We start from the raw sequence: 26,551 nt of genomic DNA, 5'->3' as shown, positions 1-26,551 counted from the left end.
TCTGCTATGATCTCTAACATCCAGTGAAAAGACAGGAAAGTAACCACATGACTTCAGCATGCCAAATCATGCTGAGGTGTGGAACAGCCAATCCTTGCAGAGCTGCTGAAAAAAGGAGTGGGGGAGGGAATTAAAAAATAATGCATGTCTTAGGCTAGTGCACGAGATATGTAAATCACCTGTCACTCACAGCAAGGGGGAGGATTTCACAAAGTTTTTCTCTGCTTGTCAAGTTTTAACTCACTGAACAATAAAAGAGGATTGCTCAGAGATGGATCAACTCTTTGTAGCAAGACTGGGCTCAAATGATAGGAAATCTTATACTCTACAGTATGACATAAAAAAAATAAAATAAATAAAAATTTCGGGTTTACATCCACTTTAAACTAAAGATCCAGAATAAATATGCAGCTGGTGAATTGGAGACTCCTAACCTGCATAAATGTCTCAGATCGGTGACTGAAAGCAGTAATGGATAACTATGATGGCAATTACAGCATTTCTGTCCTGACAAGTTCATTTTACCATAGGATCACTACACAGCCTGTAGACCCTTCCCGACTGGAGTTGCCCTTTAAAGAGACCCTCTCACCAACTTTAAAAAAAGCAGGCAAAAAGTACCGAAAACAAATTTGTAATTTAAATAGTTCCTTAATTTTGCAAGTCCGCAATTTTCCATGCCATGAATTCATCTTTTATTCACTTACAATGTGCCTATGAACTTACTGGAAAGTTTGACTCCTTTCCAAATTCCACAGCCATTTTCCTAGCACAGCCCCATCTCTTCTAACAAGACAGCCCTCTCTTTTTCTGAGAGTGCCTAATTACTCTATGTGCTGGCCCAGCTTCTTCACCCCTCCATTGACCTTCCAACATAAGCTTTTATGTAGCAGCTGAGGGAGGAGTGAATGGGAATACTATGATGTGTCACTTGAGTCTGCTGACATCACATCCATGATGGTGGTGCCCAGCAGCAGTCTCTGTGCCTTTGGATGTCTACACAAGGGAAGCTTTTACATGTTAAAACATGCATATAATAATATGTTAAATGAACATACAATCTTATGGGAATTTTTTTTGTCGAGATGGTCTGGTGACAGGGTCTTAATAAAATGACAGTTACAATAGTTTAGACCAGGGTTCCATTGAACTCTAGGATTCCTCCAGAGGTTGGTAGGGGTTCCTTGAGCAGTGAGTAATTCCTGCCTCTCAGATAAGTTCCCATTGACACCATTGATCTTTTTAGCTATCTGTAAGGGGGTGTTTCTTCCCATCAACCACAAGTATAAGGAGCATTCTTCCCCCTGACCATCACACTAATGTATCATGAATTGTAGATATAGTAATTTTAAGCAGGTGTTCCCCGAGACTGGAAAGTTCTTTTAAGGGTTCCTCTGTGTCTAAAAGGTTGAGAAAGGCTGTCTTAGAAAGTGAAGTAGTGTAAAGTACAATATCCACAGCAGCCAATCAGAAAATACCTCCTAACTCAAACTTCACTGCTATAGGATATGGCATCTTGCTTATTGTTGGCTCTGCTTTATACAGTAAACCTGAATATGTAATGCAGTTAACAATACAGTTAAAAGAATATTATGTATAATGATAAACAGAATCCTATAAGCCCAAGGGGGGAACTAAATGGTTCCATTAGCAACCGATTCCTGGTAAAGAAAGTCACTGTAGCTATCCCTATTAATGGACTTTCTTGTATCAGGTAACGAATCAGCTCCCCAGGAGTGTTTATTGCTATGGTGCAGGATAGTGCTGATGGGATGCAGATTTGGTGCTGGGTGCAGATGGTAGGGAGGGGGGGGGGGGGGGGGGGGGGGGTCTGGACAATATGGTTGAGAGTGGGATGGAGTGAAATGAAAATCAAGAATTGGCAAAGGTCGCAAGGCCAAGCGGTCAACACAAACACAGAGGCGGTGCAGGCAGTGTCAGCAGTGTACAAACCTTAATACCGGTAACTTTCGCAACCTGTTGGAGGCACCACAGACAAAACTATTAGCAAGCGTTGCCCACCACGCAGCTCACCGCCAACCCCACCACCCCATCTCTGATTTTTGGGTTTAGTGTCATGCTGAGAGCAAAAACAGCCAGTGATAGCCAGCATGGACTGAGTATATATTCCACTTATGATTTAAGGCAGAGGTGAAACAGCATCTGGTCTGCAGGCGTAAGCCGTTAAAAAAAAAAAAAAGAAAATGGCCATTTTATGTGCAACACCACAAGTTTATGTAAGTAGGAGTTTAGGAAATTCACACTATTAGGAAAAGGATGGTTGAACAATTAACAAGATGCGGTAAGTAGCTTTTCCATTAGTGATATCAAGTGGAACCAATTCTACAATATTTCTAATACTATTGCAGTGTCCTTCTACCAGGATGCTTTCCACAAAGCAGAGATTGACAGTGAAGGTGTCAATGAGTGTGACTGCCTTCCTTTCCCACGTAAAAGTCTTTTAAAATGGGGTGTACTAATCAGAATAGACCAATTAGGGATTAAAGTCTGTTTACTAACTGGGAGGCTGTGCTGGATACTCTTAATGTAACCTAGTGAAAAAACTCTATGTTCTATGTACTCAAGAAATAGGGCACTGTTTTGGAAAAGGGTGGGGGTTCGAAAATTACAGTCAGAGCTACATAATACTATGTGCATGGAGCAGAGGCACAAGACTAACTTCCCTCTTGCCTTACTCAAATTAGAGATGACTTAATTTCCCATTTTGACTTTGCTCCTACAGCATCTCTTCCTCGCTGGCTGAAACAAGCAAGATTAGGAGGTAGAGGGGCTGGACATGAATTTTCACAGGCTATCAAAATACGGACAAAGTTATTACTTGAGCCCAACTGATTCACTCGAGCTGAGAAATCCATGTGTAATAGGTCAAAGAGAAGGCCAAATGAAAAAGCCTTGGGTGTCCACAATCTTTACTGTTCTACTAGTTACAGCACACAACCCCCTTCATCGGGGCTGGAGGAGAAGTTTAACACAACACACATGAAAATGAAGATATGTGTGTATTTTTAGCGGCAAATCTGCTTTATCACTTTTTTTATGTATGTTATTTGAAGCTTTTACTCCAGGCCAGATAAGGGTTTATTGTGTGGTCCCTTAAAGTGGGAGTCACGCAAAATGTATTTATTTTTTTAAGTCAGCAGCTACAAATACTGCAGCTGCTCACTTTTAAAAATAGGACACTTACCTGTCCCAGGGTCCAGTGATGTCGACACCCGAGGCCGAACCGTCCCTCGGATGCTACCGCCGCCATCAACGGTAAGGGAATCAGGAAATGAAGCCTTGTGGCTTCACTTCCTGGGTTCCCTACTGCGCACGCGCAAGTCGCGCTGCGCAATCCGAATGGTCCCTGCTGTCTCTGGGACCCGTGTGTGTCCCAGCAGACAGCGTGGGGAGAAGGGAAGTGGCGTAGACTCCCGTGGGAGTCTATGCCCGGAAGTGGGTGCAAATACCTGTCTTAGACAGGTATCTGCACCCCCCTCCCCCCCTGAAAGGTGCCAAATATGACACCGGAGGGGGGGATGGTTCCGAAAAGCGGAGGTTCGATTTTTGTGTGAACCTCCGCTTTAAGTGCATTGGCTCTTTTTTTAATTTTTATTTATGAATTTCAAATCATACAGGAACAAACTAATCCAATAGACTTCACAATAAAACACAATATGGTCAGTGAGCATTGTACACATTCCTATTCAAGAATTGTCATTAGATCCAGAGAAGTAGTACATTAGTCAATATCAATAGAAAGGGCTTGTAGATCATAGAGCATTGGCTTTCTTTTGCCCTGCTTATTGTAACCAGTTAAGTAATAAAGACTTTGGACTCCTAAGGATTTTTCATTTCGGAGCTCTCTTTGATCCATTACAACTGAAACAAGCAAGATGTCACTCTAATGTTGCTTTTGTTTTAGCCATTGAGTGGTCTGTTCTCTTTAGTAATCCTGTTGGTTATGTGTTGCTGCAAGCGACAGGATTGCTAGGTGTTACTTGTCCTGAATTTAGAAATTTTTAAAAGGACGAACACCAAGGACCTAGATTTTTTTTTTTTTTCAATGAGCTAAACTAAAAAAAAGTCTTAAAGTCTTTAAAAAAAACACACATTACTTTATTCCTAACAACTAGTCAAAAAAACAAATTTGACTATGTATAACTTGTTGAACTATAGGCAAAACTTTTTTTTTCATTTTGGATAACGTGAGGGTTATAACTTGTCAGATTTTTTTTTTCTCCATTTGCATCCCATTGCGGAGATTTCCCTTCACTTCCTGTCCCACAGCCAAACAGGAACTGAGTGGAAATCCCTGCAAATTAAGGAACTTCCTTGGGGATCCCCCAGGTCACCATTGGAAGATTTCCCTCCATCACTTTTCTGGGGACAACCCAAAATTTGGGATTTTCTTTTACTTTCAATGAGACTGGTAAACATGACATATAGTGAGGGTGAATCTCCTTAACGGGGGCACAGACAGCAATAAAAACTGACACTCTATCCAAAACTAAAAAAAAAAAAAGTTTTGCCTTTAGTTATACTATAACTTAAAGAAGTACAGCCAAAGCTTGTTTGGCTGTACCTCTCCTGTGGATCACAGGAGTGCAGTTCGTTCTGCACTCCTGTGACCCATTTTTAGCAGACTGAAGCCCGCTGTCAGCTGACATCACACTGCCGGTCCAGGCAGGGGAAAGATCGCGACAATGTATAGGGGATCCTCCCACCACCCTGGACTGGCACCTGGCTCAGCCTCAGTGAGCCGCTGAGAGCCTGAGGCAGCCCCTCACACCCCCTCCACAGCCCAGCGCTCAAGTGAGCGCGGGGGGGGGGGGGCAGAGTAGACAGTGGTGACTGACATTCACCAGCTCTCTTCTCATGGAGTTCTGATAATCAAGCAATCAGTGGTTTGATCGCACAGTTCTCAGTCTTAGAGCCGGATGTACTCGATCACATCCATGCTGTCAATGGGTTACTGACAGCAAGGCAATGTACTACAGAAATGCTTGTTTGATAGCGGAGGGAACACTCTGCTGATAACTGCACCATACACTCCAGCTGCTGGCATAGAGTAAATCATCTTGTTTTTCATGAGAAAAACTATCAGTGAATTTGTGAAGGAAACCTTAGAAGGCCCCCTCAATAAAACCTCTGGATCCTAGGTATGAAACCTTTGGGTACTGGATTTTTCTGAGTTGCATTACATTATACACATTTTCAATTCTAAAGACTCTACTGTACTTACCAGTGATGATCTTGGAAGTAGATGGCGACTGTATTTCTCCAGGCAATTGAGATGCTGGGGGCTGGGGAGGAGGGGGGACAGTTGGTCGGATACGTGGTTTGGGGACAGGGCGCGGTCGGGGAAGGGTGCCAGAGTTTTGCTGGGGTAAGGGGTGGGTCTGGGTGGCTTCCAACAGGATGCCCTGGGCAGCTGGGTGATCTGCAATGGGAGGAGGAGTATCTGGTGGTGTTGGGGAGTGTGAAGGGCTGGAGGATTGCTCTGCGGCTGACTCTGTGGATGAAATGGTGGACTGAACCGTGGGCTTGGGTTGAGGTGCTGGCTGCGTGGGTGGCTGTGGGGGGGGATGATTAGGTGCCTGTATGAAAGGCTGGCTACCCGAATGCCTGCGTGGTAAGGTGCCATGTGAGTGTGAACTGGGAGCTGCTGTGCCGCTTTGATTACTGGTGCTGTTTGGCGGAGAGGCACTATGGCCATGGCTAGAGGGTTTGGGGGAGATGGAAGGAGGGGCATTAGCTGCAATAGGCACATTCTGATTTCCAGGTTGTATAGGATGGGGGATTACTGGCTTTGGAGGAGCTGGGGCAGGTTTCTTAGTAACTGCAAGAGAAACAATGCAATACCGAATTACAATGGTGATAATCAACTTTCTGACTTATTTAGCCACGTTAAGACCAGGCCTTTTTCTGACATTTGTTGTTTACAAGTAAAAATCTGTATTTTTTGTTAGAAAATGACTTAGAACCCCCAAACATTATAAGTATATTTTAGCAGAGACCATAGAGAATAAAATGGTGGACATTGCAATATTTTATGTCACACTGGATTTGCGCAGTGGTCTTTTAAAGACAAATTTTTGGGAAAAAAAATACACTTTAATGTTTAATAAAAATAAAAAAAAAAAACAGTAAAGTTCTTTTTTGTATAATGTGAAAGATGTTACGCTGAGTATATAGACACCCAATATGTCATGCTTTAAAATTGCGCATGCTCGTGGAATGGCGTCAAACTACAGTACTTAAAAAAGCTTCATAGGCGAAAATTTTTTTTTACAGGTTACCTGTTTAGAATTACAGAGGAGGTCTTGCGCTATAATTTTTGCTCTTGCTCTAATGATCGCAGCGATACCTCACAAGTGTGGTGTGAACACCATTCGCATACGAGGGCACGACTTACATATGCGTTTGCTTCTGCTCACAAGCTCGGAGGGATGGGGCATTTAAAAAAAATAAATTCTTATTTATTTTACTTTTTATTTTTCACCCGACGACATCATCTGATGACGAAACGTGCAGGGAGGAGCTGGAACATGTGACGCGAGTACGTGCCTAGGTACGAAGCGGCCATCTTGCTGGTTGGAAATGCTGGTCGTTTTCCACATGCGTGTATTCTATTATGTAAATGTGAGTTTTACTCTTTCGTTTAAATAAATCGTTATTTGGGATGTCTGCGCAATGAGGATTATTTTATTAATTTCTTGAGAGTATCATTGTGGTGGAAGTTCCTATTGGCATTCGTGTGGTCTGTTGGTGGATTACATAATTGAATCGGCATCCATTACCTGCCTATTGGTGCAAGTCTAATTTCGCTCAGGAGGAAGTGATTTTCTTGGCGCTGAGGACTGCAGAGATTGCCATGAGATGTTACATACTGCTTAATTGTCTTTACCTTGGGGTAAGAGTCAGTGTGATTGGGTGTTGGTGACGGCTTCCATCTATCATCACAACAGTTTAGGAACATCTCGTTGAATACCTATGAACTTATTATTCATATTGCACATTATTTAGTACAGCGCTGCACCTCTATCACATACTATTGTTTATTGTCTGCAACAATATTGTTCTAGCTGCTATTTATCAGGACTTTTTATTAGCCTAAGAGCAATAGATTTGTGTTTTTATTTTTGCACTGTCCCTTTAATTTTTTTTCGATTGCTTTTATTCCTATTACAAGGACTATAAACATCCCTTGTAATAGAAATAAGCATGACAGGTCCTCTTTATTGAGAGACCTGGGGTCAAAAAGACCCCAGATCTCTCATTTACCTTTAAAAGGAAAAAAAAAAAAAAAAAAAAAAATTATATATATATATATATATATATATATATATATATATATATATATATATATATATATATATATATATAGAGAGAGAGAGAGAGAGATCTATATATATAGATAGATATATATATATATATATATATAGATAGATAGATAGATAGATATATATATATATATAGATATATATATCTATATAGATATATATATCTATATAGATATATATATCTATATAGATATATATATCTATATAGATATATATCTATATAGATATATATATATATATATATACATATACATACACACACATACATACATATTTTAACTTGAAAATAAAAAATAAAAAAAATCTTGTCAATATGCCCAAGACCCAGAAGTGCTGTCTGAGGTCGCTCTGGTCCTCCAAGGGCTGAATGGGGGCTATCTTACCCTCACTCGGCTTCCTGCCTAGCCATCGACTGCATCGGATTGGCTCCGAGCTTACCAACGGCTCTGGCAAGCTGAGAATTGACCAGGAAGCGCCGGGAGGCGACGACTTGTACCTCTCCTGCTGCCTATAAGGCGAATATGCCGCTGGGACCACTTATTTGAAACCCGACCAACTTGACTGAAAAAAAGATACAGGGGATATGGCGGCTAGCTGCTGTCATGGTTGTAAACCTCAGACATGAAATATGAACAAAGCATATCCCTCTATAGTGTGTACTTTATTGCTTTCTGAATGCTCAGACAAACGTTAGAAATTCTGGACTTTGAATGGATTTAGAGAAGACTGCAGATAGACCGGTACAACTTATATAAGAGGATTTGTCACTTCACCGGGTATGTGTAAGGATTTACAATCACTTCAATCTTGACACCTCAGTTGAAGTAGACCACTCCCAGCTATAAACACGCCACACCTCTTTTAGGTCCTAAAAACAGAACTGTTTTTATATATGGCTTTTTCCTGCAACAGTTTTTTTTTTTAATTATTATCTGGGCTAACACCTACCCCACTGACTCTTGGGAGGAAGTACTTATGTAATGAAAGACATACAGGAATTTGTATTGCTGGCCTCCATCTGAAAATACTAGCTGCCTGGTTGTAATGCAGACCAACCACCTTTATTAATTTTAAAGTCATTGTTTGAGTAAAGATCAGGAAAAAAAATTAAAGTTACGTACCGGTAACGTCTTTTCCTGTAGTCTTTCAGGACAGCCACAATAGAGAGATAGTCTCCTCCCCTTCCTCTGGAAACACTGCGCCAGCCCATAAAATCTCTCCTCCCCTGCCAGACCTCAGTTCTTTCAAGAGTACCTCCGGCCGCTGGGGAGACACAAGAACACATTAATAACATACCAATCAATATCATTACCATATTGCGTTCTGGTCTTTAATAAGACCCCCCCAAGCTTAGGGTGGGTAACTAGGGCTGTCCTGAAAGACTACAGGAAAAGACGTTACCGGTACGTAACTTTAATTTTCCCTTTCCGTCATTTCAGGACAGCCACAATAGAGAGGATAATCGAGCACTTACCAATTAGGGTGGGACTACAGCTTGCAGAACTTTTCGCCCAAAAGCCTGCTCACCTGCCGCCACCAGGTCCACTCTGTAATGTCTAACAAAAGTGGAGTAGCTGGACCATGTTGCTGCCTTGCATATTTGCTCTGGCGTTGCTCCAGCCTTCTCTGCCTGGGAAGTTGCCACTGCTCTGATGGAGTGTGCCTTTATGCCTCTAGGGACCTCCTTCCCTGCTAAAGAATATGCCTGCCCAATAGCTAATCTAAGCCACCTGGCAATCGTGCGTCGGGACGCTCTGAGACCCTTTCTGGCCCCAGAAAATAAAATAAATAGAGAATCAGACTTCCTTATTGTTTTAGTCATCTCTAGGTATTGTAGGATACACCTCCTTACATCTAAAAAATGAAATTTTAGTTCCCTTTCACCTGAAGGATTGGGACAAAACGAGGGTAGGACTACTTCCTGGCTTCTATGAAAGCCTGACGCCACCTTAGGCAAAAAAGCTGGATCAGTCTTAAGGACTATCCTGTCTGGCAAAATAACACAAAAAGGAGGTCTAATTGATAACGCCTCAATTTCGCTGACCCTCCTGGCAGTTGTCACTGCAACTAAAAATACTGTTTTTAGGGTAAGTTCCCTTAACAGGCACCTGCCCAATGGCTCAAAGGGACTTCCCGTAAGGCTCTGTAAAACCAGAGATAGGTCCCACCCGGGAAAGGGAGGACCCCTGGTAGGTCTCTGTCTTGACAGTGCCTTAAAGAATCTGACCACCCATGGATTGGTAGCCAGAGACTTCTCCAGGTAAGCACTGAGTGCTGAAACCTGACTTTTAAGGGTAGCTACAGATAAACCCTTGTCCGCTCCACACTGCAGAAATTCCAACACAGCTACGGGACTCTGCACCGAGAAGGAGTTTTCTATGCACCATTTGTTGAAAAGGAGCCAGACCTTTTTGTAAATCTTACGGGTCTCCTTTTTCCTACTGTTGAGGAGGGTAGAGATCAAGCTCTCTGAAAACCCCTTGGATCTTAATATACCCTCCTCAGTAGCCAGGCCGCTAATTTCCACTGCTGCACCTGTGGGCAGAGGACTGGACCCTGCGACAGAAGAACCTTTCGAGGTGGAAGGAAAAGGGGAGGTTCCGCTGCTAACTGACTGAGGACTGAAAACCATGCCCTTTTCGGCCAATGTGGAGCTACCAGAATAAGAGAGGTGCTCTCTAATTGAAACTTCCTCAGAACCGCCGGTAATAGTACCGGAGGAGGGAAGGCATAACATGTCCTGAAATGCCAACTCTGAGATAATGCGTCCACTCCCAGTGCTCCTTCCCCTGCGTTTAGGGAGAAAAAACAGGGGGTTTTCGCGTTGTCTTTTGAAGCGAAAAGATCCACTTCCGGGGGTCCCCATTTCTCGGATATGAGATTGAAAACCTCCTGGTTGAGGGCCCAATCTCCTTCCTTTAGACTCCTCCGGCTGAGAAAATCTGCGATTATATTCCTCTCCCCTCTCAGAAAAACCGCTGAGAGTGAGAGAGTGTTGGACTCGGCCCAGCTTAGAATGTCTTCTGCTAGGGCCAGCAGACTTCCGCTCCTGGTGCCTCCCTGCTTGTTTATATAGGCCACGGTGGATGAGTTGTCCGACCGTACCTGTACATGGTGGCCCTGGAGTTCCTTTTTGAAGAATCTGAGGGCTAGGCCTACTGCCCTCAGCTCTTTCCAATTGGAAGACCTCTGCAGCTCGTCGCCCTTCCATGTGCCCTGCGCTAGAAGGGATCCCAGATGTGCCCCCCAGCCCTTGCCACTTGCATCCGTGGTTAGGATCTGTGGGACTGGGATGAGCCACAGACGTCCCTGTGACAAGTTCACTTCCTTCCTCCACCACCAAAGAGATCTCTTTATTTGATGGGGAACCTGTACTAAGGTGTCTAGATCCCTCTGACTGTGGTCCCATACTCTTAGTACATATGATTGTAGGGGGCGAAAATGTAATCCTGCCCACTGCACTGCTGGAAGAGTAGAAGTTAGCAGGCCTAATGTTGACATTATGGACCTCTTGGACACCAGATGGTTGCACTGGAGGGAGAGAACTGCTCTGTCCAGTTTTAGAATTTTTTCTCTTGGAAGAAAAACTCTCGAGAGCGGAGTGTCCAACAGGTACCCCAGGTACACAATGCGCTGTGAGGGAATGAGACTGGACTTTTCTAAGTTCAGCAGCCACCCCAAACCTGTTAGAACCCTCTTGGTTAGATCGAGGTCTCTGATCAACTGTTCTGGGGATACTGCAAAAAGAAGCAGGTCGTCCAGATAGGCTATAACTGATACCCCCTGGAGTCGCAGGAAGGCCAACGCCTCTGCCAGTACCTTTGTGAATATGCGGGGCGAGGAGGATAGCCCGAAAGGCAGTGCTTGAAACTGCAGATGCAGTATTGTGCCCTGCAGGTCTACTGCTAAACGGAGGAACCTCTGGGAGGTTTCTGCGATAGGGACGTGTAAATATGCGTCTCTGAGATCCAGAGACACCATATAACCGTTGTGTGGTAGCAGGGCCCTGACCGTAAAGATTGACTCCATGCGGAACCTTTTGTAGCAAATTGACCTGTTTAAGGGTTTTAAATTCAGAATCAGTCTGAATTTTCCCGAGGGCTTTTTCACCACAAATACGTGGGAATAGAACCCCTCTCCTTCCTGCCCCCTTGGTACTCTGTGAACTACGTTCTGAATCTCCAGTTCCTTCAGGGCGTCCACCAAAGCTTCGGCCCTTGCTGTGCAGCTGGGAAGCTTCGTAACAAGGAACCTTTGCGGGGGTGGTCTTGAGAATTCCAAGAGATACCCCCTTCTTATGACCCCCAGGATGAATCGATTGGGTGAGAGGGTCTCCCACTGTGGAAGGAAGGCCCCCAGTCTTCCTCCCACCGTCCCTAGAGAGTCATTGATCTTTACGGGCCTTCTCAGGAGGGCGAAAAATCGCCCCTCCTCTGCCCTTGCCTCTTTGGCCCCAAGTTTTCTTCCCTTGCTTGGGAGATTCCTTGCCTTTTTTCGGACAAAACCCCTTTCTCATCTGAGCTGGGGCTTTCCTTTTAGGCGGAAAGGACTTCTTTTTGTCCGCTGTACGGTCTAAGACCGTCTCTAAACCAGGGCCAAAGAGTAGATCACCTGTCAGGGGTATCCCGCACAATTTGACCTTGGAGGCGGTGTCCCCCGGCCAAGTTTTCAGCCAGAGCGCTCTTCTGGCCGAATTCGCCAGCGCCGCTGATCTGGCCGACATACGGACTGACTCTGCTGAGGCGTCTGCAATGTATGCGATTCCTCGCAGAATCGTGGGGAACGAGGCTAGGATAGTCTCCTTGGCTGTGCCAGCTTCAATGTGCTCCTGAATCTGGAAAAGCCAGTGTTCTAAATTGCGGGCTACGACCGTAACAGCCATTTCTGGCTTTAAGTTACCCACAGTTGAGTCCCACGTCTTTTTTAGAAGTGAGTCTATCCTTTTGTCCATGACATCCGACAAAGCCCCCATATCCTCGAATGCCAGGTCTGTATGTCTAGAGACCTGAGAGAAGGCGGCATCCAACTTGGGATTTTTATTCCAAATGGACGCTGGATCCTCTGAAAATGGAAACCTTCTCTTAAGGGAGCTAGAAAAGAAGGGTTTCCTCTCAGGATCCTGCCACTCCTTCTTAATCGTTTCCACCAGCACTTCATGTACTGGAAAAACTTTTCTTTTTTGATCTCCCAAGCCCTTATACATAAGGTCGTGGAGAGATAGGGGTTTTTTATCCTCGTGTATCCCGAGGGTTGTATATATTGCCCCCAAGAGATCTTCCACCTCATCCAGGGACAATTTATACCTGGAGATTTTCCTGGACTCCCCGTCCTGGTCCTCCCCTTCTGATTCCTCATGGGAATCAGACGTGCCACTGTCCGGTTGCCTCTGCTCCACCCCGGAAGGGCCTGACATCTCCTCTGCCATAACTAAATTGGTAGATCTGGCAGGTGCAGAGCCCTGAGCATGAGGCGGGGTTGTGTCCTGCTGAATGGGTTTAGAGGGAAGCTTGAACGTCTCAAAAAAAGTTTTAAAAGATGAAAAGGTGGATGACAGCTCTTTCACAGAAGCTGCCAACCCAGACTGCTGTTCAGATTCCCTTTCCTTAACCAGGGAGTCTATGCACTCCTTACATAAAACTTTAGTCCATGCTTCCCCTAAACTGTCTCTACAAGAGGCACACTTCCTTTTAGAGACATGAGTGGACTTTGTTTTTTCTGTAGATTTCTGAAAATACATACAAAAAAACCATATTACTTCCAGCAAGTTTAAGTGGAAACAACCCTGGGGGAGTTCCAGATCCATCTTAAGGGAACTGCGCTCACCCCCCCACCCCCTGACCACCCAGGGGGACTGCCCTCCCTCTAAGTAAGGAACCATACAAGAGGGAGAGCAAACCTTAGATAGAGAGGACCCCTCCCCAGGGAACTCTTACCTTTGGAAGGCTGGAGACAGCGTCCGAATGAGCTGCAGCATCAGCCTCAGACATGACTGCAAGTGGTTGCCTGTGTAGAGTCTCACACTGAGTACATGTGAAGCGACTCACTCCAGCCTGAGCCCGGCCCCCTATCAGCCCCGCGACCCGGAACCGGAAGTCGCGGTTCAAAGGGAAAGCGTCCGCCCCCCCGCCGGAAATGACGTCACCCGTCGTCCGGCCCGCTGGTTCCAAATTTTGCGGCCTGTATGGATACAGGGGAGAGCGGACTGTCTCCATGCTGCGGCCCTGTGGACGCGATAGGGGTCCCCCACGACCTGATGCCGCGCTCGGCAAGGAAGGGGTGGCTTTCAGCTGCGGTATGTACCGCCACTCTTCATCCTGGAAGCCCCTGCTTCCCTAGGGATGATTTCCTTAGAAAGAGGCCACAGTCTCCCTGACTGCACCTGGCCTGGTTCCTCTGCACAGTGTCTCCCCACCGGAGGAAACACTAATAACTGAGGTCTGGCAGGGGAGGAGAGATTTTATGGGCTGGCGCAGTGTTTCCAGAGGAAGGGGAGGAGACTATCTCTCTATTGTGGCTGTCCTGAAATGACGGAAAGGGAAAATAAAAATAAATAATATGCACACTTGTCCCAGGTCAGTGAGGCAGTAATGAAGCAAGAGGGACAACTTAGCAGCCAGGAAACAAGCATTTTTCAGAAGAAACGTTCACCAATAGCAATTTCTTTTTTTTAATGTTAAGGGTGGAAACAGACTGATGTAGTCCATATATTACATACATACGTATTCAGCTCTTGTAATTTTACCACCATAAAGTCAGTGGGGCAATCTCTCCTCATCACTGGATGTATTCTGTATTGTTCCACCGACTGAAACCAGGAATTTAGAACACACAGACAAGGTAGGCATCTTGCCTTTGAAATGGACGCACCATCCCAAATGCTCAAATATGCACTTCCTACCCCAGTCCAATGCCCGTTCTGCAAAATGATATTTGTTCATGATAAGCTACTAACCTCGCCTGGAGGAGTGAGGACTTGGGTTAGCAGCACCTTGCGCAGGACCAACCACTAACTGGTTTGTGTTGCCTGCAGCAGATGCGAGAGATCCATTCCGCAGAGATGGTGGCGTGGTTGCTGTAGGAATTTCTTTGGTCTTGTTTGAGCTGTGGATGACAATAGAATAACATTATCAGATATAGAAAGAGATGAATGACTGACCCTTCTTGTAATGCGCATGCTTGACCTAACCTGGCCTCTTCTTGTCCAGAAGCTGACACAGGCTCTGCAGGGACTGCTGGCTGTGCAGGATAACTGTTAGCAGCGGTAACATCTGTTGAGGTCCCAGTTGGCTCTACCTGTGTCCCACCATCATTGGGTGGTAGAGGCGGATGAAAAGCAGGGGACGCGTGTTTTCGGTTTAACGTTCCTCCTCTCCTCGCATTAAATGGGAATTCCAAAACTTTGAGGCCAATACTGAAGTATGACAGAATGAGACATTGATTACAACACCTGAACAGAACCCAGGTATGGACACATGTGTGCAGATCTATACAATTAGAAATCTACTAATGCTCATTCATGTTTTTTCACTGTCAGGAACTGATTCACACTATGCTCACGTTTTATTGCTGAATGTCCTGGAAAAACGTGAGAAAAAGTAACAGTTGATAAATGATTACAGTTCAACACATTGAAAAACTGCAATGATGAGCATTTTCCAGAGTGTTTATAGGGGCTACAGGGACTGCCTGCTGCAAAAGAAGAAGAATGAATTAAAGAAGTACAGCCAAAGCTCATTTGGCTATACTTCTCCTTTGGATCACAGGAGTGCTGGTGGCAGTCTTAGAGCCAGCGTGGGACCGATGCTGCATCCACCTAAGTACCATCCCTCTTCCCCACCCAAAAAAATATTCCCATACAGTGGAACCTCGGATTACGAGCATACTCCGTTCCAGGAGTATGCTCGTAATCCAAAGTACTCGCATATCAAAGCAAGTTTTCCCATTGAAGTCAATGGAAACTAAAATAATTTGTTCCGCATTGACTTCAATGGGATGCAATACCGCATGCGGCCAGAGGCGGGGGGCGCCGGAGAGCCTCGGAAATGGCCGAAAAGGCCCGAGGACACTTCGGATAGACTCCGTTCACGAGCCTTTCCGAGGTCAGCCAAACTTGCCCTCTGGCCTTTTCAGCCATTTCCAAATGCCGATGATCGTCGACTTTTGGCTCTGCTAAGCTCCGGCGCCCCCCACCTCAGGCCAAAAGTGGTACTGCACACCGCTTTTGGCCTGAATCCTGCTCGTTTTGCGAGACAACACTTACAAACCGAGTTAGGAATTTTAGAAGTACAGTGCTCGGTTTGCGAAACGCTCGTTAACCGCGTTACTCGCAAACCGAGGTTCCACTGTACCTCTTTTTTAAGAGTCTAATGCCAGTACCCTGTTGTGTCTTACCGTTTTTACGGTAAGAATACACAGTACAACTTCCATATAACCCCACATGGCTATTCACTAGGTACTCTTGGTTGTTAATCAAATAGCCAGACAGCAGATCATGTAGCTGCAACTCAATACACAAAGAATGGTTCCAGATCTCGGCACTGCAGCATCTCAGAAACTGCTGACATGCTAGTATTTCCATGCACTGCCCTAGAATTCCGCAACTCCAAAATGAATTCAGCAACGGCACCTTAAATATACAGACAGGTCTCATTTCAAGCCCAAAAGCTTAAAAAAAAACAAAAAAAAACTTTGGTTTCTGTTTAACTCACCTGTCCTTTTTTAGGAGGTCCTCTGCAATGGCCATGCTGAACGGCCTCTTCTTGTTGTCAAAAAGACCAAACTCGTATGCATTGTCATTTATGCTGGACACGTTATTGTGAGAAGCTGGGGTGGCTGGGACAAAGGCGCCAGATACATTGAAGTCCACCTCTGAAAGTCAAAACGTCAACAGATCATGTAATGGGCGGCAGCTAAACAGCAAACTGATCAGTCAACGATTGAATATGTAACCATAAAGACAACTTTGTGCTGGCAGCTTTGAGCGAGGCGAGGGGGGAAGAAGATTGGGTAAACGGGGGGTGGGGGGGGGGGGGGGGTGGATATCGGTGTAACTTGTTACAAAAGGTGAACTTGTCCTTTAATGGGAAGGTTTAAAATCAGGGGTGTCCAACCTGCGGCCCATCGCAAAATCGTAAACTTATCTAAAAATGTTGAATTTTTTTTGAGTAATTTTTTGTAAAAATGCGTTTACACTTAGAGAACACATGCCACCAAAGAAAAAAAAAATACTTGACCAAGTATTTACGGGACTTTTACAAGTTTTATCTCCCCCCCCCCCCCCCCCCAAAAAAAAAATCACCCACTCTTCACAATTTTATTTTATGTATTTTATGTGTGGCCCAAGACAATTCCTCTTCTTCCAATTTGGTAGAGGAAGGTCAAAAGGTTGGACACCCCTGGTTTAAAGGTTGTTTTCAGACCTGCATTACATGGCTGGGTAATTTTAAAGAGTCAGTGAGTTAGAGGTACCCTTTTTTCATGCAGTCACAAATTCAAAAGGACCCCACAACCACATAGGAAAAAAGGTGTACGGCATTTATACAACTTTGTTTGATATGTTAGTAAGTAGATAACTTCATTCAACATCATTATAAAATATATTATAAACTGTGTTACAACCTAGTTACTTATGTGTAAGCACACTTTATACCGAGTTCGTCTTTATGCTTAACATCAGCAGATGTCCATTGCCTTACCTTCAGGAAAGAACCAGTCTGCATGTTGTATGATAGGTTCAATGATTGTCACCACATGGACTGAAGTGGCAGCTGCTATTTCTGCCAGTGTTCTGCAAAGAAAAAGAAAATTTATTGTTAAACATCTGCAGTCTATTTACTTTTGGCTGATGATAAATAAGATTGCACTATGTGAATATTTAACATTCTATACTACAAATCACAATTTATTATGTGTCATTAAAACTAGTATATCTGTGAAAAAAATGAATTCAGCACACCTCTGCATTACAGTATCTCACAAAAGTGAGTACACTCCTCACATTTTTGTAAATATTTTATTATATCTTTTCATGTGACAACACTGAAGAAATGACACTTTGCTACAATGTAAAGTAGTGAGTGTGCAGCTTGTATAACAGTGTAAATTTTCTGTCCCCTCAAAATAACTCAACACACAGCCATTAATGTCTAAATCACTGGCAACAAAAGTGAGTACACCCCTAAGTGAAAATGTCCAAATTGGGCCCAATTAGCCATTTTCCCTCCCGTGACTCGTTAGTGTTACAAGGTCTCAGGTGTGAATGGGGAGCAGGTGTGTTAAATTTGGTGTTATCGCTCTCACTCTCTCATACTGGTCACTGGAATTTCAATATGGCACCTCATGGCAAAGAACTCTGAGGATCTGAAAAAAGGAATTGTTGCTCTACATAAAGATGGACTAGGCTATAAGAAGATTGCCAAGACCCTGAAACTGAGCTGCAGCACGGTGGCCAAGACCATACAGAGGTTTAACAGGACAGGTTCCACTCAGAACAGGCCTCGCCATGGTCAACCAAAGAAGTTGAGTGCACATGCTCAGCATTATATCCAGAGGTTGTCTTTGGGAAATAGACATATGAGTGCTGCCAGCATTGCTGCAGAGGTTGAAGGGGTGGGGGGGTCAGCCTGTCAGTGCTCAGACCATATGTCGCACACTGCATCAAATTGGTCTGCATGGCTGTCCTCCCAGAAGGAAGCCTCTTCTAAAGATGATGCACAAGACAGCCGCAAACAGTTTTCTGAAAACAAGCAGACTAAGGACATGGAATACTGGAACCATGTCATGTGGTCTGATGAGACCAAGATAAACTTATTTGGTTCAGATGGTGACAAGCGTGTGTGGCGGCAACCAGGTGAGGAGTACAAAGACAAGTGTGTATTGCCAACAGTCAAACATGGTGGTGGGAGTGTCATGGTCTGGGGCTGCATGAGTGCTGCCGGCACTGGGGAGCTACAGTTCATTGAGGGAACCATGAATGCCAACATGTACTGTGACATACCGAAGCAGACCATCATCCCCTCCCTTTGGAGACTGGGCTGCAGGGCAGTATTCCAACATAACGACCCCAAACACACCTCCAAGACGACCACTTTCAATGTTGTCACATGAAAAGATATAATAAAAAAATTTACAAAACGTGAGGGGGTGTACTCACTTTTGTAAGATACTGTATATGAACATTTCTTTAAGAAGCTGCAGGTACAGAAAAATATCTGATGATCCTGCAAGAAATCCAGGGCTCTCCTAATGTTCTGGTCCTTTTGTCTGTATTGCACTTATCAGCCATGCTTAATAGAAGTACAGAACACCCCCTGGCTATGTGATGGCGATGAGGAAAGAGGTAAAGGAAAGAGGTAAAGAAAAAAGGTGTAATAAGGGCTCATTAAGGCTAGGGGATACAGAAATAAGGTGAAATACTTTTTTTTCTCACTCTGGCAGGAGTGTACCCAGTCCCCTAAAGCCCCCTCTTTAAGGTGCCCCAGCCTGCAGTCACACACTGACATCAAATACAGCGCAGGACCAATAGTCCTGCATTGTATGTGAGGACAACTTAGGCCCACCAGTGGGAGCAATAAGGCAAGTATTACACCTTAATCTTCCGCCCCTAGAGATAAAAAGCATTTAACCTTTGAAGTGTGGGAACTTAAAAAATATGTACTGCTGCACCTAATTTTGCTGTATTTGCATATGCACTCAAGTTTTCTCTTGCTTTATGGTAAACATTACATTAAAGTTTCCCTTTAAAACAACATAAGATCTTTAAGTTTGGAATTCACGTTATTGGGGGAACAGTTTGGCCGGTTGAAAGTGATAGCAGATTTTTATTTTTTTTTGATAACTGACATTGATTTTCAAGATCATTCCAGGACAAAGGTAAGCGTGTCAAGTATACAAGCAGAATATCGTATGTTGCAATATGAGAGATAGCATATGATTAGTAAAGACACATTTCACGCTTGTTCAGATTAAAATATTAAACAATTTTTTACTAGAAAAGAACAGTGTCCTTCAATGTTTTCAGAATTTGTTTCACAGAAAAAAGAATGAACAATTATAGAGCAAAACAGAAAATTGAAATGCAGTCAGCAAGAAAATGTTTACAGACCTAGCATATGAAAACGGTTATTCAAGCTTTAGAATACAGCAATGTTATAGTAAGTGAAGATACTTGACATGTTAAGTATATGTAAAACAGAGAAATACATTGAATATAAAATAGGATTTCTTATAATAATGTATGGGTGGTCCCATTTCTCACTGTTACCCATCACACAGAGCAGTAATAACAGTGGATATTAAGGGGTACAGTTCATCTATCTATTCTGACAACTATAAACTCCAAAGAGTATTTGCATAATAGGAGCAGGGGGGCACGGGAGTAGGGTCATGAAGCCAACCGCACCCCATAATTTTTCTTCTCGAGAGCTCCCTTTGTGGGTGTAAGGTAAACCTGGGGTTTTTATTACCCCATTATTAAGGATATCAGAAGTCAACTCCATGTCCTGTAAGCTTGTGCTTTTATTCTACTCAGCTGATTAAAGGCTAACTCCAATTTTTACACCATGTTACATCCATATTTGGGGTGTAACATGCAACACGGTTACATGCCAACCATCCCCTGCCCCCAGACTGGCTTCCCAGCCCAAACAGCATGCAGGGGCTCTTCTCCCCACAGTAGCTGTCACTTTTGCATGGCCGTGCAGTAGTGATCAATGGAACACAAGAACAGTGATTACCGCACTCAGTCTATTTACACGTCCTCCAGCCCAGTAACTAAAAGCCCGCACCTCAGTATAGACTAAGAGCCAGAGCAATAGTCTTTGGGAGCCTCTGGATTTCACCCGTGATCCACTGATCACGACTGCAATGCTTTGCAGGCTCATTTGCAAAAGAATAGTAAATGCATGTTTTATTGCTGAAAATATGGGTGCATTTATTATTTTTACAAAAAGGTGGACTTAAGCCTTAAAAAAAAGACAAAAACAAAACATGGTTTGGTACAGCAATTAGAATATAGGTGTTAGAATTGGTTTCTTTAAATGGGTTAAAAAGCACAGTAAGACATTGTCTGGGAAAGAGAATAAGGATGGGCTTAGGCGTGTTCGCAAGTCCACCGTGCCTGCGCCCACCAGGAAGCCGACACACCGCAGCGCTAATCATAGGCAGTGAGACATTTCCCAATCCGCGGTTACACAGATCGGGAAATGTCTCACTACCTGTGATTAGCGCTGCGGAGTGTCAGCTTCCTGGCAGGCGCGTACACATGGACTTGCGAACACGCCACGGCTCATCCTTAAAAGAGAAGAAAGGGTGCCGCCCACCAACACAGTGCATTAGTATGTAGACGAATGTGGCCTCAGCCAGCACCACTCCAGCCACACCCCCTTGACATGTTTTGGAGAAACTGAAGTGGAACTGACTGAGGCCACATTCATCTACATGCTAATGCACTGGGTAGGTGGCACCCTTTCTTCTCTTTGATAATGCTTTTACACCTCTGAATAGTGCACTGATGAGCAGCACTGCAAGATTTTATTTGGATCACTATGCCAGGGAAACACATGATTTATGGTAACACTTAGGGCCGAACTTCACTCCCCCTTACATTTTTTTTCTCCTTTTACCTTGTTTGCTAAGTGGGCCTCAAAAAAATACTCACTCCCAGCAAACCCAACGTTGTCTGGTGTTTTGCGCAGCTCCACTGCACGCTGGGTCTCACGCAGTTATCTTCTCTTCCTACAAAATCAAGGGGATGGCTTCCTCTCCTGGTCCTTGCAGCAGGACCGCTGATACACACCACAGTGCACGCACAGAGTGGCGTAAATTGCCAGACGCATGCACAATGTGGTGGAGGTTGCACTGTAGCCTCCTGGGATGCATGACGTGGTATCCCAAGAGGCTGCGAGCAGCTGGCTGATGTCATTCTCGCCTAGGTAAAAAAGAAAAGCAGAAAGGGCAGGGCCAGATCATGCTAAAAAGGTAATTAAAAAATAAATAAAGTAACAAGAGGGAGTGTAGGATTAAAATTATGAAAAGTTAGAGTGAAAAGTCTTCTTTAACCCCTTGGCGCAGACGTTACGCAAATATGAGGCCCCATTGCACTGGGATTTTTGCTGTGGAGCCACATATTTATGTACTCCCCTTTGTGCTGGGAGTGTGCTGCACAGCAAGCTACTAGCACAGTGACCGCGGTCTCAACGAGTGCTCCATTCTAACAATTGGGACCCGGGATGTCCGATTCCGGGTCGCTGTAATAGGCTCCGATTGGCTATCGCAGTGATCAGTCACTGTGAAGCCCGCCTCCGTGTCTTCTGTCTCAATGGATGGATGAAAGATATATTGTAAAAAAACAAAAAAAAAACCCACACAATAATAAAAATTAAAGAATAATAATAATAAAAAAACAACAAAAAAACAACAAAAAAACAACAAAAAAAAAACACCTGGATCGACAAAGTAGTCGTGATGATATGTATGGTTTTACTAACACATGTCAAAGTTGCAAAATTGGGCTCAGGCATTTAGATTTGTTTTACCCTTAGGCACGAAGGAGTTAAAACAAGCACTTTTTTTGCCAGTCAGAAAGCAAAGGGTAAATCTACCAAAGATTTTATTATGTAATTGGGGAGGTGCATATTACAATGAAAACCTCAAAAAGTCACTGAAAGATGAAATTACACCAGCGGTTGGGGAAGCACTCCACCAAATCAATGCAAACATTACACACAAAACACAGGGCCATAAAAAAAGTTGGTGGGAATCTTTTGCAGAGAAATATTACACACAGTGAGGGGAACACACAAATTATACGTATGGTAACAGATGTGGGTAAGCTGATACACAGAGCAAATAGTGCGGCCTACGGAAGATTAGAGGGAGCGTAAGTAGACGAGGCAAGATGGAAAACCACAAGCCTGGAAACAGCAAACTGACACCCAAACCACAGCGGCAAACATTCCTCTCCTGCCGCCACTACACTTCCTTTAATAAGGAACTCTTCCTCACTCACAAACCCTTCTTTGCATTGCTAACACAAAATGTTTTAGAGTTGAACTCCAGGCATGTATAAAGACACACCAATTAATGCCGTTATGTATCCATTAAAAAAAAAATCCTGTATTGTATTTTTCGGTTTCAATAAGGTACACAAAAATTTACATGTTGAAAATTAGGGTCAGCTACAGATCAACATCCTTGGGCTATATAAGTATTACCACTTGCCGACCATGCTTTTTCTGTTTACAAGTTTAAATTAGTATTTTTTTTGCTAGAAAATTACTTATAACCCTCAAACATACTAAGGGAATAAAATGGCGATTGTTGCAATTATTTATGTCATTGGTGTTTGCGCAGCAGTTTTGCAAATGCAATTTTTTGAAAAAAAAAAAAAAAAACACTTTAATGAAGAAAACAAAAACACAATAGTCACCCCAATTTTTTTTGTACAATGCAAAAGATGAGGTTATGCAGACTAAATAGAAACGGAACATGTCTTGCCTTACCTTAAAAATTGCACGCGTGGAATGGCGTCAAACTACGGTACTTAAAAATCTCCATAGGAGATGCTTTAAACGCCTTTACAGGTTACCTGTTTAGAGCTACAGAGGAGATCTAGCGCTAGAATTATTCTTCTCGCTGTAACGTTTGCGCCAATACTTCACGTGTGGTTCGAATACCGTTTATATATGCGTGCATGACATACGTATGCGTTCGCGCGCAAGCATGGAGGGATGGGGGCACTTTAAATTTTTTTTTGATTTTTACACTGCCCCATTATTTATTTTTTTATCACTTTTATTCCAATTCCAAGGAATGTAAACATCCCTTGTAATAGAAAAAAGTTTGACAGGTCCTCTTTATGAAGAGATCTGGGGTAAAAAAGACCCCAAATCTCCTCTTTACCTTATATACAATATATATATATACATACATACACACACACAATATATATATCTATATCTATCTATCTATCTATCTATCTATATATATATATATATATATATATATATATATATATATATATATATATATATATACACACACACATTTTTTTTTTTTTTCCTTCCAGCCTGGACCAGAAGTGACGTCATGATCTCCAAGCCCATGAGTCTCCTTCCCAGTCGATGCCTTCCAAGAGGAAACACGTTGGATTGGAGCTAGCAACATGACGTCAGCACATGCGGACTGTTCTGCAGGCGGCCGTGCTCCATTTTTATGCACATTGCTCAATTCTAACATCGTTGATGTAAGTGCAACTTTTATTTGATTAAAAAAGAGTTTCTTAAATGTTAATGCATTATGATTCTATTCCATTATATTCCTTATCACACGATGTGAGACACTATATTAAAAGAGAAACAAGTCTGGACCTACTTCATGAAGCTGGCTGAACACCTGTCTTTGATCTGTTTTATTCACACACACATATGATCTCTTGCTGGGATCACTAGATTCGGTAAGCGGCCATTTTTTTTACAGCCAGCACTGCGGTGATACACTTTGTATATGGAGATTTTGATTTGCACCACTAGTACCACTGTTGCAACTGCATGTGGGAGTTGGAACCACTTGATTTTCATGCAATTGTATGAACTGTGAAACACAGATACATTTTATGAACATTTTGCTACCTTTTTTATTTTAGCAGATTTTTCACCAACTTATATGATTTATTTAATAGTTTTGTTTATTAACTCACTGATGTTTTGAGTAATGTGATATCATAGTTACATAGTAGGTGAGGAAGAAAAAGGACACAAGTCCAACCTATGTGTGTGATTATATGTGTCAGTATTACATTGTATATCCCTGTATGTTGCGGTTGTTCAGGTGCTTATCTAATAGTTTTTTTAACTATCGATACTCCCCGCTGAGACCACCGCCTGTGGTAGGGAATACCAAATCCTTGCCGCTCTTACAGTAAAGAACCCTCTACGCAGTTTAAGGTTAAACCTCTTTTCTTCTAATTTTAATGAGTGTATTGTTAAACTCCCTTCCACAAAAAAGTTTTGTCCCTATTGTGGGGTCACCAGTATAGTATCTGTAAATTGAAAACATATCCCCTCTCAAGTGTCTCTTCTCCAGAGAGAATAAGTTCAGTGCTTGCAACCTTTCCTCATAACTAATGTCCTCCAGACCCTTTATTAGCTTTGTTGCCCTTCTTTGTACTCGCTCCATTTCCAGTACATCCTTCCTGAGGACTGGTGCCCAGAACTGGACAGCATACTCCAGATGAGGCCGGACCAGAGTCTTGTAGAGTGGGAGAATTATCGCTTAATCCTTGGATTTGTTAGCAGCAGCTTGGCATTGCATGCCATTGCTGAGCCTGTCATCTACTAGGACCCCCAGGTCCTTTTCCATCCTAGATTCCCCCAGAGGTTTTCCCCCCGGTGTATGGATTGCATTCATATTTTTGACACCAAAATGCATTATATTACATTCAACCCCATTTGCCATGTAGTTGCCCACCCCATTAATTTGTTCAGATATTCTTGCAAGGTTTCCACATCCTGTGGAGAAGTTATTGCCCTGCTTAGCTTAGTATTGTCCGCAAATACAGATATTGAGCGGTTTACCTCATCCTCCAGGTCATTTATGAACAAATTAAATAGGATTGGTCCCAGCACAGAACCCTGGGGGACCCCACTACCCAACCCTGACCATTCCGAGTATTCCCCATTTATCACCACCCTTTGAACTCGCCCTTGTAGCCAGTTTTCAAACCATGTACTCACCCCCCCCCCCATGGTCCATGCCAACGGACCTTACTTTGTACAGTAAACGTTTATGGGGAACTGTGTCAAATGCTTTTGCAAAATCCAGATACACCAAGTCTACGGGCCTCCCTTTAATCTAGATGCAGCTCACCTCCTCATAGAAGGTTAATAGATTGGTTTGGCAAGAACGATTCTTCATGAATCAATGCCGATTACTGCTATGATACCGTTTTCATTAATAAAATCCTGTATATAGTCCCTTATCATCCCCTGCAAGAGCTTGCATACTATTGATGTTAGGCTAACTGGTCTGTAATTTCCAGGGATGTATTTTGGTCCTTTTTTAAATATTGGTGCTACATTGGCTTTTCTCCAATAAGCTGGTACCATGCCAGTCAGTAGATTGTCAGTAAAAATTAGGAACAATGGTCTGGCAATTACTTGACTGAGTTCCCCAAGTACCTTCGGGTGCAAGCCATCTGGTCCCGGTGATTTATTAATGTTAAGCTTCCCAAGTCTATTTCTAATTCTGTCCTCTTTTAGCCATGAGGGTGCTTCCTGTGATGTGTCATGAGGACAAACACTGCAGTTTTGGTTACTGAAGACACCCGATTCCCACATGAAGACTGACGAGAAGAATGAATTCAATACCTTCGCCATCTCCCCATCCTTTATAACCAGATGTCCGTCATCATTCTTTATGGGGCCAATATGGTCTTTTCCTCCATTTTTACTGTTTATATACTTAAAGAATTTTTGGGGATTTTTTTTGCTCTCCTCCGCTATGTGTCTTTCGTGTTCTATCTTAGCCGCCCTAATTGCACCTTTACATATCTTGTTGCATTCTTTGTAAAGTCTGAATGCTGATGATGATCCCTCAGCCTTGTATTTTTTAAAAACCTTCTCCTTTGCTTTATATGCATTTTTACATTAGAGTTAAGCCATCCAGGACTTCACTATTTTAAATTTCCCAATGGGATGCACTGGTAAATGCCATTATTTAATATGCTCTTAAAGCAAACCCATCTCTCCTTCATGTTCTTTATTTCTAAGATTTTATCCCAATTTATATCTTCTAGCAAAATTCGTAGTTTAGGGAAGTTGGCTCTTTTGAAATTCAGTGTCTTTGTGTTCCCCTTGTGTTTCCTATTTATGTGATTTATACCTAAGCCAATTGACCTGTGATCGCCATTTCCTAAATTGCCCCATATTTCCACATCCATGATTAGGTCTGTATTGTTGGTAATCAGTAGATGTAGTAACGCCTTGTTTCTAGTTGGTGCGTATACCATCTGACCCATGAAATTGTCCTGCAAGACATTTAGGAACTGGCGAGCCTTAGACAAATGCGTGGTTCCCTGTTCCCAGTCTATGACTGGATAATTAAAATCACCCCGTATAACACTTCCCATCCTTGCTTGATTCCCATCATATTTTATACACAGTATTCTTTGTTGTCTCTCCTAATTGAGGACACCACTCAGTCATTAA

The 26,551-nt window shown here is 43.2% G+C and overlaps 1 protein-coding gene across 4 annotated transcripts in view; it reads right to left on the bottom strand.

Annotated features, from left to right (window-relative positions):
- Positions 1–26,551, bottom strand: part of ARHGAP17 (Rho GTPase activating protein 17) — a 203,659-nt gene that overhangs the window by 9,652 nt on the left and 167,456 nt on the right. For 2 of the 4 annotated variants that reach the window (XM_073636512.1, XM_073636510.1), the window contains exons 15-19: positions 17,042–17,133; positions 16,055–16,214; positions 14,533–14,757; positions 14,299–14,447; positions 5,246–5,842 (exon numbers count right to left, since the gene is read on the bottom strand). In XM_073636512.1, the coding sequence (XP_073492613.1) occupies positions 5,246–5,842; positions 14,299–14,447; positions 14,533–14,757; positions 16,055–16,214; positions 17,042–17,133 (1,223 nt within the window). Of the gene's footprint in view, positions 1–1,953; positions 1,978–5,245; positions 5,843–14,298; positions 14,448–14,532; positions 14,758–16,054; positions 16,215–17,041; positions 17,134–26,551 lie in introns of all 4 variants that reach the window. The other 2 variants (XM_073636511.1, XM_073636513.1) reach the window with 2 other exon arrangements.

Source organism: Aquarana catesbeiana, linkage group LG06 (assembly GCF_042186555.1).
Source record: "Aquarana catesbeiana isolate 2022-GZ linkage group LG06, ASM4218655v1, whole genome shotgun sequence".
In the NCBI taxonomy this organism is placed as follows: domain Eukaryota; kingdom Metazoa; phylum Chordata; class Amphibia; order Anura; family Ranidae; genus Aquarana; species Aquarana catesbeiana.
This window is presented reverse-complemented; position numbering and strand designations above follow the sequence as displayed.